Consider the following 19,025-nt stretch of genomic DNA (forward strand, 5'->3'; position numbering starts at 1 on the left):
GTGGTCGGGATTGATTTGAGTTGTTTTTGTTGTGTTTTGTTGGCCGGGGAAAAGATCTGGTGGGTCTGTTTGTTGATGGCTGCCTGCTGCTGTGATGCCTCTTTCTGCTTGCTTTGCTGGTGGTGGGTTGAAAGCAAAGAACTTCTCCATCACCGCTTTATAAGCTCGGCGATTTGACCTCCTAGTTCTTTACGAATTGTCTCTGTCTGTTGAATTTTTAATAAACGGAGATTCTCGATTTGCCTGTTCATCTCGTTTAGAGCGGTAGCCTGACAGGTTTCGATTCCTTGACTGGCCATGAGGTAGTCGATTGCTCTGATACCACTAAGACGGGAAACATGATAGATAAGTCCCGAACTAGAAATCTTTCTTGCGGATTCGAAGAATGGGGATACACAACCGCAGAAGAAGATTGTTAAGGAAGAAAGATCTTCTTAGATGAATGTGTTCTTAAGCCAAGCTTGTATGAGCTTTGCAAGATAACTTGAGAGATAAGGAAGTTTAAATGAAAATAGTTTATTGATTGTATATTGATTGTTTTTTCAAACTGCAGTAAGGCTACGTTATATAAGAAATCTAAAGAGAAGAAAGGTTAAACCTGATATCTTGCATATTTCCATTATCTTATCCATTCATCCATGTGCATTTTGATCATATAGATTAGGATTTAACCATGTTTAGGTTACATTTTGCATACATGAGTCTCTATCAGGTGTTGGAGTGCCACATGGAGTTCTTGGGGCTATTTGGATGCATTTGGAGCTAAAAGGAGGTGAAATATGTGATCATTGGACGAGCAGAGCAGGGGAGCGAGGTTCCGCAGCGACGTCATGAGGTCGCTCCAAAGCACCTCTCAGAGCGACCTAACTGGAGTGACCCCGTGAAGTCGCTCGCCATACTCACCCCGTGAAGCGACTTGCCCAGAGCGACATCACGAAGTCGTTGTGTCCCACTTCTAAGAGCGACCTTCCTAAAGCGACGCCATGAAGTCGCTCGCGTTCTCGTTACTCCGAACAGTCTTAGATGACCCTGGAGCGACCTCTCAGAGCGACCTACCAAGGTCGCTCCCGATCCAGAGCGACCCGTTGGAGCGACACACCAAAGTCGCTCGGGACCTCTCGCCCGGAGACACCAAAAATCGGCCCTGGAACGACCTTCCGGAGCGACACCTGCAAGTCGCTCCGCGTTATTTTGCTGCCGAAAATCATGATTTCTCGAGGACCTTTTTGCAATTTATTTTGGACGTTTTGCACTTGGAAAAACCTATGTTTTAAACATCTTTTGTAAGCCACCAGGGCAGATTATCTTTTGATCATTGGAGAAATACACAAAAACTCTCTTGAGAAGTTCATCTCTTGGATTTTGATTGTTATGTTCTTGTGTTATTGTTGATTTCTTATCTATTTCTCTACATGATTAATCTGAAATCCAATATGGGTTTAAGAGGAATCATGGAGATTAGTGAGTAATCACCTTTTGAATTCATGGGTTAGGGAGATTAAGGGTGATTAGGTTAGTTCTAGGATGTTTTAGTGTAGATCATTCTTGTTCCTTGCTAGTAGAGTATTCCCAATGCATCTTCTGAGTTGGCCACTCAAAAGTTGATCAATAGGCATTTCCCACCCGAAAGGTGTTTGATGAAATGCCTGAGACAATTCTCGTAGGCTTTTAGTATACTTTGCCAAAGACATTTGTTGTTAAAGGTGCTAAAATAGTTAATAGACTTGTTAGTAATGATTGCTTTCATATTATTCAACCAAAGACATTTGATGTTTGAGATATGTTAGCAAATGAGCATTCATCTAGACATAGGGCTTGCTTAAAATTGTGTCTAGGCTTAAGGTCGATAGTTTGATTGATCATTTGTCATCCTTAGTTCGAAACTTGATCACCCAAGGTCTAATCCCTATGCCCATGAGTTATCTTTCCTTTAGTCAAGAAAGTATCATTCTGTTATTGCTTTTTAGTTTTAGTCATAGCTTAAAACTCATCTAAATCATTGGTTGCACTTAGATTAAGTGAGTACTTGCATTCTCGGTGCTTTCATATCTCTCAGAACTGGTTCGACAATCACTATACTACAACATTTGTCTTAGGAGCCTTGAAAACTCCTAACATCAAATTGGCGCCGTTGCCAAATTCTGAGTAGATTGAACATTGAGATTTAGTCACTTACTTGAGACTAAGTCATTTTTTTTTCTTTTGTTACTGATTCTTCTTCTTCACCTACCTTTAACTTTCAGGTGTATGAACTTGAGGAGCAGGGGTCCATCAAACCTAGTTCCAATAGTAGCAGACATCAGAGCTTTCGAGAGGGAGTGTGCTAGAGCTAGAAGAGAAGAACAACAACAAGCCCACTTGCAGAGATTGGATATTGATATGGCAGATCCACCGCAAGGGGCAGAACACCAACCGCGGGCAGCTCGACCCATTGGTACTTATGACCGGCCCAACATTCTTGGTCATAGACTAGGAATCCGAGCACCGGCTGTGGCAGCCAACAACTTTGAGGTCAAGTCAGGACTCCTCAACGTGATCGAGAACAACAAATATCATGGCCTGGCTTTAGAGGACCCATTCGATCACTTGGACAGGTTCGACAGCTACTGTGGGTTGTCAAAAACCAATGGTGTGTCAGAGGATGCCTTAAAGCTGAAGTTATTCCCTTTCTCCTTGGGGGATAAGGCACGTCAGTGGGAGAAGTCTCTACCCAGCGACTCTATCACTACTTGGGATGAGTACAAGAGAGCATTCTTGGAGAAATTCTTCTCATCCTCAAGAACTGCTAAGCTGAGAAATGAGATCTCCAGTTTCCAACAGAAGAACTTGGAAGGCTTCAGTGAAGTCTGGGAGAGATTCAAGGGCTACCAAGCTCAATGCCCACACCATGGTTTCTCTAAGGAGAGCTTACTGAGCACATTCTACCGTGGTGCTCTTCCTAAGTACAGGGCCAGACTGGATACAGCTAGCAATGGGTTCTTCTTGGGGAGAACTGAGGAAGATGCAGAGAAGCTGGTTGACAACATGGTAAAGAGTGATGCAGTCTACAGTGGAGACCACGACAGAAACAGTCGAACAGATGATAAGCAGACGAGAAAGGAGTTGAAAGCTCTACAGGATAAGATAGACATCCTCCTTGCTGATAAAGCCACACAAGAGCAGCTGCACTTTGTTGGTAGCCCAAGCCAAGAGACACCACCTGTTGTCCATGAGGTTGAGGTTTGGAAGGTCAGGAAGAGCTGTGTTTCATCAACAACAATGGTAGCTGGTACAAAAAAGAGCCCAACTTTCAGTACAACAACTACCAACAGAAATCCTATCCCAACAACCAACAGAGTGGTTATCCGCCTCGAAACAACCAGCAAGGCAACTATCAACCTCAGCAAAACCCCTCATCTGGTTCCTCTGCTCCTCAAGAGAGCAGCACTGACACCCTCCTGAAACAAATCTTGGATTCTCAGACTAGAAGTGAGAAGCATGTTGGTTATGAGTTGAAGAACCTTCATTCCAAGATTGATGGGAGCTACAATGAGCTCAACAACAAGTTCTCACATCTTTCTTCTACAGTCAAGAATTTAGAGAATCAGTTTGCTTCCATGAACACTCACCAGACTCGCCAGCAAGGATCCCCTACCTGGAAAATCTGACCAAAACCCCAAGGAGGCCAAAGCTATCACCCTCAGGAGTGGTAAGCAGTTACCTCCTACAACCCTCACCAAAGGATGCTGAGAAAGTAGGTGAGGAGGTGGTCATCAACTTAGATGATGAAGTGGTGATTGTTGATGAGAAAATCAATGATGAAATCTTGGAGAAGATTGTGGAAGCCAAGGGTAAAGGAAAGGTTGGGGAAGAGAAGAAAACAGTGAAAGATGGTGAAGTTCTTGCTCCAGCAAGTGAGAATTCTTTTGTTCCTCCTCCCTATGAACCCAAACTACCATTCCCTGGTAGATTCAAGAGGCACCTGCTAGAGAAGTACAAGGCTTTGTTTGACAAACAAATGAGTGAAGCTCAGGTTGCAATGCCCATCATCGATGCTTTCATGTTGATTCCTCAATACAACAAGTTCCTAAAAGATGTTGTAGCTGCAAAGAAAAAGGAAATGGAAAGCATGATGATTCTTACCCATGAGTGCAGTGCCATCATCCAAAGGCTTGATGTTCCAGAGAAGTTAGAGGATCCAGGATGCTTCACACTACCTTGTGCTCTTGGACCTATGATATTTGAGAAATGTCTCTGCGATTTGGGAGCTAGTGTCAGCGTGATGCCTTTGTCTGTTGCAAAGAAGCTTGGATTCACTCAGTACAAGAAGTGTAAACTCTCTCTGGTGTTAGCTGATCGTTCAGTGAAGTACCATGTGGGCATCTTAGAGGACCTACCTGTGAAGATTGGAAAATATGAGATACCTACAGATTTTGTGGTGCTTGAGATGGGTGAGGAGGCTCAGGACCCATTGATTCTTGGAAGGCCATTCTTAGCTACAGCAGGAGCAATTGTTAAGGTGAAAGAGGGCACGATTGATCTCCATTTGGGTAAAGGGCATGTTCTCCACTTTGACATCAAGGAGAAAATGAAGAAACCAACTGTGTTCGAGCAAGCCTTCTACATTGAAGAGATGGGCACTCTTACTGATGAGCACCTTGAAGAGTTACCACCTGAGGACGACGAGGAGGGAGCATCTCCCTCTACTCATTCTCCATAGAAGGTAACCCACTACTTTCCCTTGTATATACCATTTTGCATATTAGTTTTCTCTTTTTGGGTATCTCTCTCTCCTTGACAACACAGAGACTGTGTCATTTAAGTTTGGGGGAGGTACCAAGTATTTGATCACGTTTGCTTTGATGATTTTGTGTCTCATGCATTGCATTATACATATATATTTGCATAAAAAAAAAAAAAAAAAAAAAAAAAAATTCATTTAGTTTGCATCATTGGCATTTCTAGGAGAGTCTAGAGCTTATAGATTGCATTGGAATCAATGATTTTAAATGCCTTGTAAAGAACACTACGTTTCACCTGAGTACCTTTTGCACCTCTCAAAAACACTTGTATGCTTCGAGCCTTGAAGACTCTTCCTGAAACTTGTTGATTGCTGAAACTCAGTCTTTGAAGCCAACTACAACCTTATTTGAACTGAACGAACTTAATGCTTCTTGCTCATGGTCCCTTGTGTACTGAGTCATGGCTATACACACTTGAGTTGTCACATCCTTTATGTCAATCTTATTTTGACAAACTCTAGTGGTAGACCACTCCCAAAACCTTTCCCTTCTTTTAAGCTTTCATTGTTTGATGAGTGAGACCTTCTTCGGAAAGTCTTACATGTGCATAATGTTGAGAGTATCGGGAACGACAATGCTTGATCTTCATTCTTGCTAGATTGGGCACTCTATTGTCTAGCTATAGGTGGGGGGGTGAGAGTTGTGATTATGATTTGGGAGCAATGAAAAAGGAAAAGAAATGACTCTTTGTGTTTAAGTGAATTGTCTTATTGGGATAAGTAGAAAAACCTCTAGCTCAAGTTATGAAAAGTCTTGGCCCCCATCTTAAAAAAAAAAAAAAAAAAAATGAAAAGAAAAGAAAAAGAAAGAAAAAGGGGGCTAGCAAAGTTGTTAGGAGCTAAGTAATGTTTTGAGGTTGTGAAAAATCCCTTGTAGATTTCAAAGAGAAGGAGTTAATGTTCTTAGGATCTTTTGGTGAGAGATGTGAGTTGGGTTTGTCATTTGGGAATGATTGTGTAATTGTATGTTTGGGAAAATGGTAGAACAATGGAGATTGAGCATTGTATGCATGAGTTGATCCCTTTCTTAGATATATTATGTGCAATGTCAAGTCTACTTATTTCGAGAGTAAACCACCTTAAAGATCATATGTTTTGAACCTCTTGAATCACTTGAATAAAAGTCTTCCCTTACTCAACCAAATGATTTGGACCAATTGACCATTTGCAAGAATTCACTTGATGCTATGCTTAATGAACTTGAGAGTTGGTTGATTTGCATGTGTGAATGCATGATGATGAGTGTAGGGATGAAAAGAGTTCAGATAGGCCTAGAGAAGCTAGAGTATAATAAGAGAGGGTGTACTAATGCTGAATTTTAATGTTGATTTGAGTGCTTTGTGTGTTTCTTTTGGCTATGAGCTCCCACCTTCAAACCTCTCTCCCTATGAGTTCTAGAAAGTTCACTTGAGGACAAGTAAAAGAATAAGTTTGGGGGAGTTGATATCTTGCATATTTCCATTATCTTATCCATTCATCCATGTGCATTTTGATCATATAGACTAGGATTTAGCCATGTTTAGGTTACATTTTGCATACATGAGTCTCTATCAGGTGTTGGAGTGCCACATGGAGTTCTTGGGGCTATTTGGATGCATTTGGAGCTAAAAGGAGGTGAAATATGTGATCATTGGACGAGCAGAGCAGGGGAGCGAGGTTCCGCAGCGACGTCATGAGGTCGCTCCAAAGCACCTCTCAGAGCGACCTAGCTGGAGTGACCCCGTGAAGTCGCTCGCCATACTCACCCCGTGAAGCGACTTGCCCAGAGCGACATCACGAAGTCGTTGTGTCCCACTTCTAAGAGCGACCTTCCTAAAGCGACGCCATGAAGTCGCTCGCGTTCTCGTTACTCCGAACAGTCTTAGATGACCCTGGAGCGACCTCTCAGAGCGACCTACCAAGGTCGCTCCCGATCCAGAGCGACCCGTTGGAGCGACACACCAAAGTCGCTCGGGACCTCTCGCCCGGAGACACCAAAAATCGGCCCTGGAACGACCTTCCGGAGCGACACCTGCAAGTCGCTCCGCGTTATTTTGCTGCCGAAAATCATGATTTCTCGAGGACCTTTTTACAATTTATTTTGGACGTTTTGCACTTGGAAAAACCTATGTTTTAAACATCTTTTGTAAGCCACCAGGGCAGATTATCTTTTGATCATTGGAGAAATACACAAAAACTCTCTTGAGAAGTTCATCTCTTGGATTTTGATTGTTATGTTCTTGTGTTATTGTTGATTTCTTATCTATTTCTCTACATGATTAATCTGAAATCCAATATGGGTTTAAGAGGAATCATGGAGATTAGTGAGTAATCACCTTTTGAATTCATGGGTTAGGGAGATTAAGGGTGATTAGGTTAGTTCTAGGATGTTTTAGTGTAGATCATTCTTGTTCCTTGCTAGTAGAGTATTCCCAATGCATCTTCTGAGTTGGCCACTCAAAAGTTGATCAATAGGCATTTCCCACCCGAAAGGTGTTTGATGAAATGCCTGAGACAATTCTCCTAGGCTTTTAGTATACTTTGCCAAAGACATTTGTTGTTAAAGGTGCTAAAATAGTTAATAGACTTGTTAGTAATGATTGCTTTCATATTATTCAACCAAAGACATTTGATGTTTGAGATATGTTAGCAAATGAGCATTCATCTAGACATAGAGCTTGCTTAAAATTGTGTCTAGGCTTAAGGTCGATAGTTTGATTGATCATTTGTCATCCTTAGTTCGAAACTTGATCACCCAAGGTCTAATCCCTATGCCCATGAGTTTTCTTTCCTTTAGTCAAGAAAATATCATTCTGTTATTGTTTTTTAGTTTTAGTCATAGCTTAAAACTCATCTAAATCATTGGTTGCATTTAGATTAAGTGAGTACTTGCATTCTCGGTGCTTTCATATCTCTCAGAACTGGTTCGACAATCATTTATACTACAACATTTGTCTTAGGAGCCTTGAAAACTCTTAACATCAAAAGCTAACTAGGAAAAGGAAAGAGATAAAGCCAAGACTAAAAGGAAAACCGTAATTAGGAAAGGACAATGATGAATAAGCTTTTGTGACTTATCCTGTCACATTTTAAAAAAAAACGAGTTTTAGCAATAGGCAACAACAAGTAAGAGTTTGATAGCGTTATGGATCAGAAAGCAGGGCAGTGGTTGTTTAGAAGTTATCGTAATGGAGCTGGGATCGTCGAGCTTATGGATCAACTCTTCTCGCTTCCTTACATGGGCTCTTCATCTTCTGTGTTTTTAATAAAAAAATTGAATATTGCAATCTGCCATATCTCTAATATTTTGGTCTGTAAGAACCTAAGATCATTGCGTTAAGCCAAAATGATATACATTAAGGTTGTTTCTAGATTAGGTTGGTCCAGGAATTATTTTTTTTTTCTTGAAAGAATGTCAAGTTAAATTCAAATGGTCCAGGAATTAAGTTTGTTAACTTTAGGTTTTGATGTTATGTTCATGAGTCATTTGAAGTTTTAGAGTAAAGGAGAAAGACAGTTAAGAGTGTTGTATCCCTTTGACATCAGAGGAGTATGCAAAAGGAATCAAAATCGCAGGTCGAGGCATGTACATAAGCTTTGCAGTCTTTCTTTTCAATGAGGCGAAGTCAGACAACTTCAGTTTACGATGCTTTGATGAGTGCGTACATGTACAACGCCACGGGCTTGCTGAGGAGTGCTAGTCAGTTTTTAGAGATTTCAGGAGGCAAACGCATTGTGCTCTGCTCTGACCATTGTGACCTTTAACATTCTAATATCGGTAAAGAGAATGTGTAAGCAGCTTTGGAAAAAAAATGTACAAACAAAAGCTTTTTCCAAAATGCTAGAACTTACAACTGTCTGATTGCTGGTTATATGAATGCATGGAGTTAGGGTAAAATAGAAGCTACGTGTATGCAAATTTGGAACATGTTGGTGGATAAAAAATCACTCTGAGCCATGGAGAAAAGAATCTTTATTGTATGGATTTGGTTGCCTGTTGAACAGTTGATATAATTGGAAGTAAGTACGTTTTTCCTCTTTCTTGAGAAGGTGAAGGCTCTGCCAAGTGAAGGATGTTGCAGCGTGTTAAAAAATTTATCTTGTCACTCTCTCTCCTTTTTTTTGGACTGAATTTTTGCACTCAAAACTCTATTCTTCACACATTCTTCTGTTGTTTTACTCCTTGAGCTCTGTTCCCTTCCTATCTCAGATTCTCAGCTCACTTTGCATCCATTACAATCCGAACAATATATCCTTTTTCTTTTCTTAAAAAAAAAAAAAAGATTTCTACTACTTTTGTAAAGATATAAAATTATTTTCAAATTATATATATAAATCGATCCACGTGTCCATCACACGCGCCAGCGAGTGTGAAAAACGTACGAAGCTAATAAATATCTGAAGTGCCATATTCAAATCGAAGCTCACACACACAAGACACACACCTGATTGATTGATTCCTTTCCCTCGTAAGCACATTGTTTGGGATAATTCAAATTTGAAAAAAAAAAAAAACAAAGAAAAGAAGACTCAGACCCACCACCTCTCTTTCTTTCTCGGGAAAATCTCTGTAGGTTCCTCCATCGCTGTTCCTCTTTGAATTGCCACCAATAAAAATTCAAATTTATAATTGGATATCAATACCACTCTTAATAATTGAAAGAAAGACACCTACATTGATTCATTCGCGCGCGCAGCAGTCTCTATCGAGTAGCAATGGGTTGTCTCTTCCCTTGCTTCCGTGCCAGACCCGCCCAATCTACTAACAGCCCCGGCCATTCCGTCTCTCAAGTAATTCTCTCGTTAGGCTAATTGAGCTGGATATCTTCTTCTTTTTCTTTTGGTATATGGTAACTGTTCTTGACCACCACACGATTACATGTCCTCATGATTACAGAGAGGTCATGAATCAAAGAAGAATCGTTTGTCAGATTTGTTTCTCTCTGAAGAAGGTGGATCTATTCTTTTGATGATGTTTTATTTGTTGTTGTTGTTTCTAAAGAAGTTTCTTACTTTGGTTTCTTTTTAACTAGAGAAAGCACCTCCTTCGCCTTGTATTCATACGGACAAAGATCTCAACAATAAGGTAAGTTACTTGCTATGTGATACTTGATGTAACTTGCTGAGGCTGTTCATGGTTTCTCTGTTTTTAATATTAATTTTCAAAGGTTTTGTTAAATATCATATCATCCTTACGAGTTATATGATCTCCAGTCACTGTTAAGCTTCCATGTTTTATTTTTTCTAGTGTTTCCCTGAGAGTTTAGGCACCCTCCTGTCTATTTTGATTGCTATGTCAGAGCTTTATGGAGTGAAAATTGTTTTTTTTTTTTTTTTTGTTATTGAGGTGATGTATAGCTTTGTTTCTATCAGGAAATGCCTTGTCTTTTCACAGTCTTTGGCTTTGTTTCCTTTTTTTAATCTCTATTTTGTTGTGCTCAGTTATTTTAGATTGAATATAGCTTATGTATCAATTGCTTACTTGCATTAGTATGTTTTCATCTTTACTTGGGACACTATAAGCAATTTCTTGTGTCTTACTCTCCTGAAGTCAGAATATCTTTATACACCTTGGCGAGAATCCTTTATTTTTTCTTGCATTTGCATATATCAATAGAATTTGATTGCTGGTTCCTTCAAAAATGAGAACCTAACTTTCTTCGAGTTACAGGCTCAGTTTCTTAAAGCTAGCGGCACAACACCACCCACACCGGTTAAAATTAGGAAAGCATCCGAAAACCTGGAAACTCCTCAACGTGGAAAACAATTCACATCTTCCCAGTTTGATTCTTGGATCTCCAGTAACTCTGATGCAGTGTTTCACTTGGATGAGAAAGCACCTGAACCCTGTGGAGAGGTTTCAGAGCAAACTCCTAGCAGGTGAAGTGCTCTGTCACTTTGTCTTAACAAAAACTCTTTACTTGAAAGCGTTTTTGAAAAGTAAAACCGGCATGACTGCATATGTATCCTAACATGATTCTTACGGAGAACTTACTCTTTTTCTTCTTTTCTCAATATCAGTTGCATAACTGATTCCCACAACAGTGCAAAGATCTCCACTGGAACTAGTGATGTTGGTGAGGAAAGCCAAGGAAGCATTGGTACTGCTTTCAAGGATGGGGTGGATAGAAACAGCAAGGTGCCACTCACAGCTGGCAACATCATGGGAAAAATAAAGTCGGTGCGATTTGAATGTGATTATGATCAATGTTACTCTTCTAGTTATTCCAAGAACACCACTCCAAAGATACCTGAGAAGGCTGGAGAAAGTAATCTCTTAGCAACCTCGCATAATTTAACCTCATTGAAGCTGTCTGATGAGATTCAAACTCATGGAACCATCTTTCCTGCAAATAAGGAATCAACAAGAGTGCAGGCTTGCAAAGTGAAGACAGAAATTGAATCTCCCTTATCAGTAACTTGTGGGAAGTTGGAAGACAGCTCGGCTAGTGTTTCTCCTTGGGTGAAGCAGAGTGAAGAGAAGAGTAACAATAACATGACGGCTTTATCTACTATAACCTCTAGGGACAGGCCTATAATCGGAATGGTTGCAGCTCACTGGAATGAGAAAGAGCAATCACAAATCTCACCCAAATGGTGGGATGGTAATGGGATACCAAACTCTACAAACAAGTACAAAGAGGTACCAGTCTCCTGTTTAATCTCTACCCTTCTTCACATTCTAAACTCGTTTACTTTTCTTGTTGCAGGACCAGAAGGTGAGTTGGCACGCAACACCGTTCGAGGAGAGACTGGAGAAAGCACTTTCAGAAGAAGGTGGCCAAGGTTTTATCCCTTCAAGGTATACTCTTCTCATTCCCTTACCAGTGTGGCTAATATACACAATGATTGATGCATAAACCTGTTGTTATGCAGAAAACTTGAAGTACTGGAAGAGGCTGAGAGGGACACAGCTATGTCACAGCTGCATCATTCAGCGCAATCAACGTCAATCGTTTCCTTTTGAACAACGTGTGGTATATGATACGTAGAAGAATCTATATAGCAGTGTGGTTCAGGGTTTCGTATTGGCTTTCTATTATCTCACATGATAATATATGCAGTGTCATTTTTCTGCAAGTCTTGAGTGATTTGGTTCTCAAGTAATTGGTATTTTAGATTCTTATATTGTTCATTATCTACATATTCCGTCTTCTACTTTTGATCCTTACTTTAGGCTGATCCTGTTGAGAGGGAAGTTCTTTGATTGAAAAGAAATTATTTATTATTCAGATCCTGAAATAAAGCAAAGGAGAAACCGACATCAAGTCCTCTAGTCAAGTAATCTCTTGCCATTTCGGTTGTGGTGATGTATCTCTACTTGGCAGAGTTTTGTTTAGACAAAAAAAGCTCTTTAATGGGTCCATATACTTTTGCTCATTTGATATGTTGTGCCAACCCTGTGGTCCACACTTGCAAACTTATCATTTGTTATAAGCTGCAAGAAACCATCACACAAGCATATATAGAGATTTGTCAGAATATGGATGATTGGTGTATGTAGGAAAAAGAGATAAAAAAAATGCAATGCATTTAGCTATATGCTTCCTTTGTTTCTGAAAGTGTCATTTTATTTTATTTTTTTGTTACATAAAAAGTATCATTTTAGAATTCTAATATATTCTATACTTATTTTTAGCTGAATACTAATTGTAAAATGCATTTATCTAAAAAATAAATTTATTTATCTTAAATACTATCAGTTAAACAAATGTAATTAATGAAAACATTAATGCATTTCTATCATTTTCTTAATATGTGTGAAAAATGTCTAAATGACACTCTTTATGAAATGGAAGGAGTATTAAACTATTTTTAAAATTTAAATTGTAAATTTTAGTTTTATATAAAAGGTTAATTTTTTGGATATAAACAATTTTATATTTATTAAATAAAAATTAATTATATGAATTATCTTTAAGTTTTATATCTTTATATGCAATGATCTATCAAAAACTCCATTAGAAAGCACGTAACAAATAATATCAAGCAAGCATTTACATCTTCTAAATATATTTTTCAATAATAGTTAGTTAAATAATAAAAACATGAAATGTTTCACCAATGAAGACCTAATTTAAGTCAGATAGTGACTGACGATATTAACAGTATATCGAGTGCGATCATAATATATTTTAATAGCTATTTACTTTGTTGTCTCTTTACCATTCATAAGATTTTATTTAGATAAAAATAAAATTTGTAATTGCTTAATTTACTATAAGTTCTTAGGGTGAACAAATAACAATAACACTTTTAGTCTTTACAATAGCAGTTTTACTTTAAAGATCGAAACATTTATGATCAATTATTGATAGCTGATTAAGATAGAAACATTTATGATCCGTTATTGATAGTTGATTAACACATCAATTACTAATGCGTAAACAATACCACAATCTAACTATATGACATTGTAATATTTTATGATGAAATCCACAAAAAGCTAGAGACCTATAACATCAAAAACATACACAATTTCTTAATCTGATCAAATAAAAAAAGTTTTGGAATCTAATCTAATCAAAATACAAAAGTTAACAAAGAATCAACAAATGTCAACTAAAAGTCAAACCAACTAAAATCAAAGAAAGACAAATTACGGGATCAAAGTTATAGATTAAGATGATCAAATACTAATCTATGATATTTAAAGAATCAATCGTTGTTAATCTTTAAGTTTAGGATCACTAATTCGAGCTAACTTGTTTCCATGATCCTAACATTTATGTTAATCAAGTTCTTAACATCAATTTCTATTGGTTAATTTACTATCAACCATGTGTGACTCTCAAGTACTAATAGCCACTAAACACCCTATATAATCATCATTAGCAAGAAACTCTATGCAGTCATTCATTCTTTGTAATAGAATTGACATGTGTTAACCAATTTGACCACAACTCTTAAAATACTCAATCTATTTGAGGCTACTTCTATTGGAAAATAAATCAGTTTCCTATGTTTTGACCAAATATGAACTTTAAAAAGATATTTTTAAGATATTCATCCAAGCTGCTCTCTGAACTCTTTATGGTTTAATCTACTCCAAAATCGATATAACCGCTCCAAACTCCTTAGTCTCAGTAACCTGAAATCACACAAATGCATATGCAAATGCAATATATACTCTTAAACGCAATCTAAACTAACATAAATATGATGAAATGATTGTTAAAATGAGATAAAACCACAATATATCAATAGCCCTTGTAAAATATACCAATGATTTTAATTATGAGTCTATTTTAAGACCATCTAAATTTAGTTTAATTCAATCCTAACAATATTTTATACAGAAATAAATTTGCTAACTTTGATCCATGCATTTATTATGTTTAAATTGAATCATTTCATCAAAATCTTTTACTTTGATGATTTCTTTTGACAGAAAAAAAAAACTAAATTCTTATGCAAATGTCTATTTGTTATGTGATAGAATTTTCTGAAAAGTGTCTTATATCTCACGTTATATGGGATATCTCCTTATATATTATCTAACATATACAACCAAAAGACCCTTATATATTATCTAACATATACAACTAAAAGACACTTTTAATAACTATCATCATACATATATGTCTTTACATAAATATTCCATAAAACTCTTCATCATATATATTTCTAATAATAATATTAGGTAAGAAAGGAGAGTTACAGATACACCCGAATTCGAATGACTTATATCAAAACTGATTTATCATGGTATCTTTTTAATATTGGAATTCATAACTTTAATATGAATTTGATCTTTATAATTAAACCGAAATACACATCAATAATTGAAGGTATTAAACGGAAAGACACAACATATTTATCTGGATAATATGGCTGGCGAAACAAAGACAACATAAACACTGATCACTAAATTACATGTCTTGTTGATCAATCTAATTTACATTCATAAACCGGTTAAATCCTAACAAAAAGTTCTTTTGATGGACACCTTTTTAAATACAAGTTTGTGATAATTCTACTAAGGACATTTTTTTCTCAAGCAGAATACTGTTAATAATTTCAAAAAAAAAAAAATTTATGTTAACTACTAAACCTCATATATCTTAATTTAAAGTTGTCGTACTTTAAATGCGAAGTAGATATTGAAAAAATAATAATTTTAACAATTCTAAAAGTCTATCACTACATATACGCCTTGCTAATTAGAGATAGCAGATTCAGAAATGTTTTCTTTTGAACTTATAAGAATATCAATGTACATAAAGTTTAATTATAAAATCTAACAATGAGTAAATCATATGGCTATTAAAATTTTAGTATTTTTTATTCATAAACTTGAGATCTTACAAATATTTTGTCAAGTCAGACAACACCTACCAGAAAAACCAATTGAGACATGTGGTTCACTGGTTCAATAAAACCGTTGAGCTCATTCTCTCACGTTTTATTTTGGCTCCACCTACCTACTTAAAAGTTTAAACCACCCATCCTTGTTTCCTCCTCTCTGTCTTTCGTCCTTTGTTTTTCTTTTGCCTTTAAAACACAAATCATACATAATCAACTATACTGTGGTTTAAAAAAAAACATAATCAACAATACAACTAGTTGTTTTTCTTATCTAAGTTTTGTTTACATTCAGGGGCGCATCCATTTTCATTGGGGCACAATCACTACCAACAAAATTTATTCAACTGTTATATAGGTTTAACCTTTAATGTGAATAAACGGCAAATAGTATTTCGTCTATTTCAAAACTATATAGTATATATAACTAGCCGGTCCTGAGATTTATGGGGCTGTAGGCGGTTTTTAAAAAGTTCCAGCTATAAATTTTTTTTGGTAAATTTTGGGGCCTGAAAAAAAAAATTTAGGGACTTTTTTCTATGTAATTTTTTCCAAAATTTTTGGGGGCCTAAGGCCAATGTTTCGTTAGACTTTGCCCAATGGATCCACATTGTTCGACCTTTGTGAACATATGTTTAATTTAATGTATGAGATAGAAATAACAAAAAATAATTAGTTGTCTAACTCCACCTTACATAAGGGTTTCGAACCCACAAATGGGTTAGGTTGACATGAAAGATATGGACTTCTGGCCAATCAAATCCGTTGATGTAGAATATCTGAGTCATTATATAAAATGTATAGAAACAATATGTTGAAATATAGATAATCAAATACATACATAGAAAATTGCCAAATCTCTCAAAACACCATAAATATGTTTTTTAACCAAAAAACATATAATAAAAAACCAACTAAAACCATTTCATTAAAGAATTAAAATATCATTTTACTATGTAGATATATAAATATAAAATAATAAAATAAATATTTTTATTTTTATTTTGTTTTCATAAAAATGTTTTTTAACCAAAAACATACAATTAAAACAAATAAATAGAAAATAATAAAATAGTAATTTTATTTTATTTTCGTAATTTTTCCAATTCAAATTTTTTCCTATGTTTTTTAAAAGAAATGAATCCAAAAAAATGTTTTTGAAATATTTTAAAAATCTAAATTATTATTATTTTTAAAAATCTTATATTCTATCTTCTTTAAATCTAAATCTTAAAAGTTTAAGTTAGTTAATTATAAAGGTATACATGTTTTTTATCTTTTGGATAAAAATAATATTTTGATCATTTTGAGCTTTATGTGATATTTGTGATAAAATAGATTTAAAAGGCATCTTTGAATATTTCTATAGAGAAAATTAAAAGTAATAATGTTTTTTTTTTTTTTTTTTTTTTAAACGGTTGATTGTGGTCGAGTGGTAAGGAGACGGGACTGAGACGCCAACACGTTTCAGGTTCGATCCACCTGCTTCGTAAAACTAAGTCACAATTATCCTGATCACCTAACACGGATATGAACCTATGCTTTAGGGCCCATTTGAATACCCAGAGAAAGGATCTATCCGTGGACTACACCTCTTCTTGGAGATTAGTCTGAGCCGATCCATGGTCTGGGATACTCCAGGTTAAAAAAAAAAAAACTTTTTATTTTTATTTTTTGATTTTTGATTTTTCAATATATTTTTATTCCTTTTTCCACCACGAAAGCAACGGAAACGCAACGCCACGTTTCGCCACGAGTCGCAATATCTCTCTCCCACCCGTCTAGCATCCCCTCTCTCTATAAAACGGCGTCGTGAGCACCTTAAAATTCATCACTTAAACAAGCCAACTGTGACCGCAGGTTTAGACAGATAAACAGAGAGAGAGAGAGAGAGAAACAGAAAGATGGTGCTAAAGGTGTACGGACCTCACTTTGCTTCACCGAAGCGAGCTCTGGTAACGCTCATCGAGAAGGGCGTCGCCTTCGAGACCGTCCCCGTCGATCTCATGAAAGGAGAACACAAACAGCCTGCTTATCTCGCCTTACAGGTTTCCTTCCTCGGTCTCCCTCCGTTTCTTTTTTTCTTCCCTTTTTCAAGATTCTCACCAGCTTCTTTGTTTCTTCCCATGCAGCCTTTCGGTACCGTCCCTGCTGTTGTCGACGGCGACTACAAAATCTTCGGTACGCCTTCTTTCAAGAAAACCACAACACATCTCACTTTTCTTACAGATCAAACATAGTTCTGTGTTCTTGTCTTGTGTTTTTTTTTGAACAAAGTGTTCGTGTCTTGTTATTCTTTTATGTTTCTGTGATGTAAATAGATTTTTTTTTTTTAATTTTGACAGAGTCACGTGCCGTCATGAGGTATGTAGCTGAGAAGTACAGGTCACAGGGACCTGACCTTTTGGGGAAAACCGTGGAAGAAAGAGGACAAGTTGAGCAGTGGCTAGACGTGGAGGCGACCACTTACCACCCACCGCTACTTAACTTGACACTTCACATAATGTTCGCGTCAGTCATGGGATTCCCATCTGATGAGAAGCTGATCAAGGAGAGCGAAGAGAAGCTCTCAGCTGTGCTCGATGTATACGAGGCACATCTCTCAAAGAGCAAGTACTTGGCCGGTGACTTCGTGAGCTTGGCTGACTTGGCTCACCTCCCGTTTACTGATTACTTGGTCGGTCCGATCGGGAAGGCTTACATGATCAAAGATAGGAAGCACGTGAGCGCGTGGTGGGACAGTATTAGCAGCCGTCCTGCGTGGAAGGAGACTCTTGAGAAGTATTCATTCCCGGCTTAAGAACATGATGTTCTTTGTTGTTGTTATTGTTTGTGTGTTTATGTGAGGTTTAATAATAGTGTGGAAATGTATGCCTCCCTTATATTATGTTACCTCTACTCTGTTTCGGATCTCTTTGTATGGTTGAGTGAGGCTTTTAATTAGAGGAACTTAATTATCACGCTTCCATCAAGGATCATTATAAAGGTTTTCAAAATGTTGAAGGAATAGTATAACATCATTCCTAGGCTGCTAGCTAGTATATCTGCACATTGGTTACGATACCTCTTCCTATGTATAAATTTAACCGAACTGTACATGGATCTCCAACATTTGATAGTGTAGATGTTGAAGGAAGATTGGACGGAAAACTGCAGAACATACTCCACTGAGATAGTGATATAACAGCATTTTTAGGCTCCTAGTTAGTAAGTATGCCTGCAAGTATGTATTCTAAGTAAATCTAAATCGGTTTTGAGGCTGCTATATTTATATTATATTTACATGGGTCTAAAGATTGTAAAGTTAATTATTCACATAATAATATATAAATCCTAAAACTGATATTTGCCTCAATAGTGTAAATTTAACAGTATTGAACATAGATCTTCAATATCTAGTAGTGTTGATGTAATGTTGAAGGTTAAGATTGTTGTCCTTATTGAGATTACTGTTGATGATCGCATTATCGCCTTCAAATTCGACAACACGGTATCCTAGAGATCAGTATTCATAGCTGATAGTAGTACAGAACATTACACTTCTTCTGACGTCTGATGTCCCTCAAATCTTCCCATTACACAATACATAAATGTTCCATTGCTTTTTCTTACTATCCATCATAGATTAGTTGTCTTTGTCACCTTGATAATGCGATGGATTATTATTATAATTTAGCCAACCACTTGAAGATCTCTTCCATTTAACTTACTTTGCACCCACATTGTATTTCTTTCTAGAACTCACTCTCATAAACATTTACCTCTAGTTCTAGAAAAAAGACCATTTGACCTGTAGTGGTAAATGCAACCGTTTGGAACATTGCGTAAGCATTTTGTACCAGTTTGAGTCATTTGAGTTTTGACGAGTAGGCCACTCACATTGCCCCACATAAATAAAACCAGCGACGTTCAGAGAACCTTTACTTTGGTAGGTTCATCAGGCTTTATTGGTGCATTGATC

At 36.9% G+C, this 19,025-nt stretch overlaps 2 protein-coding genes and 1 non-coding gene across 3 annotated transcripts; 2 read left to right on the forward strand and 1 right to left on the reverse strand.

The window, feature by feature from the left end:
• Positions 1 to 2,787: 2,787 nt before the first annotated feature.
• LOC125584638 lies at positions 2,788 to 2,894 on the reverse strand. Its single transcript, XR_007321549.1, has one exon. It is a non-coding gene; the product is annotated as a small nucleolar RNA R71 (small nucleolar RNA).
• Positions 2,895 to 9,252: 6,358 nt separating this feature from the next.
• Positions 9,253 to 11,995, forward strand: LOC106387854 (protein JASON). Its single transcript, XM_013827784.3, has 7 exons — positions 9,253 to 9,550; positions 9,657 to 9,711; positions 9,793 to 9,845; positions 10,431 to 10,639; positions 10,781 to 11,402; positions 11,470 to 11,561; positions 11,636 to 11,995. Exons 1-7 carry the CDS (start codon positions 9,476 to 9,478, stop codon positions 11,724 to 11,726), a joined length of 1,197 nt encoding a protein of 398 aa, XP_013683238.1. The 5' UTR covers positions 9,253 to 9,475; the 3' UTR covers positions 11,727 to 11,995.
• Positions 11,996 to 16,833: 4,838 nt separating this feature from the next.
• On the forward strand, positions 16,834 to 18,030 carry LOC106387849 (glutathione S-transferase F9). Its single transcript, XM_013827777.3, has 3 exons — positions 16,834 to 17,112; positions 17,197 to 17,245; positions 17,410 to 18,030. The coding sequence occupies exons 1-3, from the start codon at positions 16,969 to 16,971 to the stop codon at positions 17,862 to 17,864; spliced, it is 648 nt and encodes a 215-aa protein (XP_013683231.1). The 5' UTR covers positions 16,834 to 16,968; the 3' UTR covers positions 17,865 to 18,030.
• Positions 18,031 to 19,025: the final 995 nt, after the last annotated feature.

Source organism: Brassica napus, chromosome C3, assembly GCF_020379485.1.
Source record: "Brassica napus cultivar Da-Ae chromosome C3, Da-Ae, whole genome shotgun sequence".
NCBI lineage: Eukaryota > Viridiplantae > Streptophyta > Magnoliopsida > Brassicales > Brassicaceae > Brassica > Brassica napus.

Bases quoted from the DNA above. Each gene is read 5' to 3' on its own strand.
- LOC106387854 (XM_013827784.3), top strand. From the start codon at position 9,476: ATGGGTTGTCTCTTCCCTTGCTTCCGTGCCAGACCCGCCCAATCTACT. The intron at 9,712-9,792 runs GTGGATCTATTC...CTTTTTAACTAG, and splicing joins TTTGTTTCTCTCTGAAGAAG to AGAAAGCACCTCCTTCGCCT. The intron at 11,403-11,469 runs GTACCAGTCTCC...TTCTTGTTGCAG, and splicing joins CTACAAACAAGTACAAAGAG to GACCAGAAGGTGAGTTGGCA.
- LOC106387849 (XM_013827777.3), top strand. From the start codon at position 16,969: ATGGTGCTAAAGGTGTACGGACCTCACTTTGCTTCACCGAAGCGAGCT. The intron at 17,113-17,196 runs GTTTCCTTCCTC...CTTCCCATGCAG, and splicing joins CTGCTTATCTCGCCTTACAG to CCTTTCGGTACCGTCCCTGC. The intron at 17,246-17,409 runs GTACGCCTTCTT...TAATTTTGACAG, and splicing joins CGGCGACTACAAAATCTTCG to AGTCACGTGCCGTCATGAGG.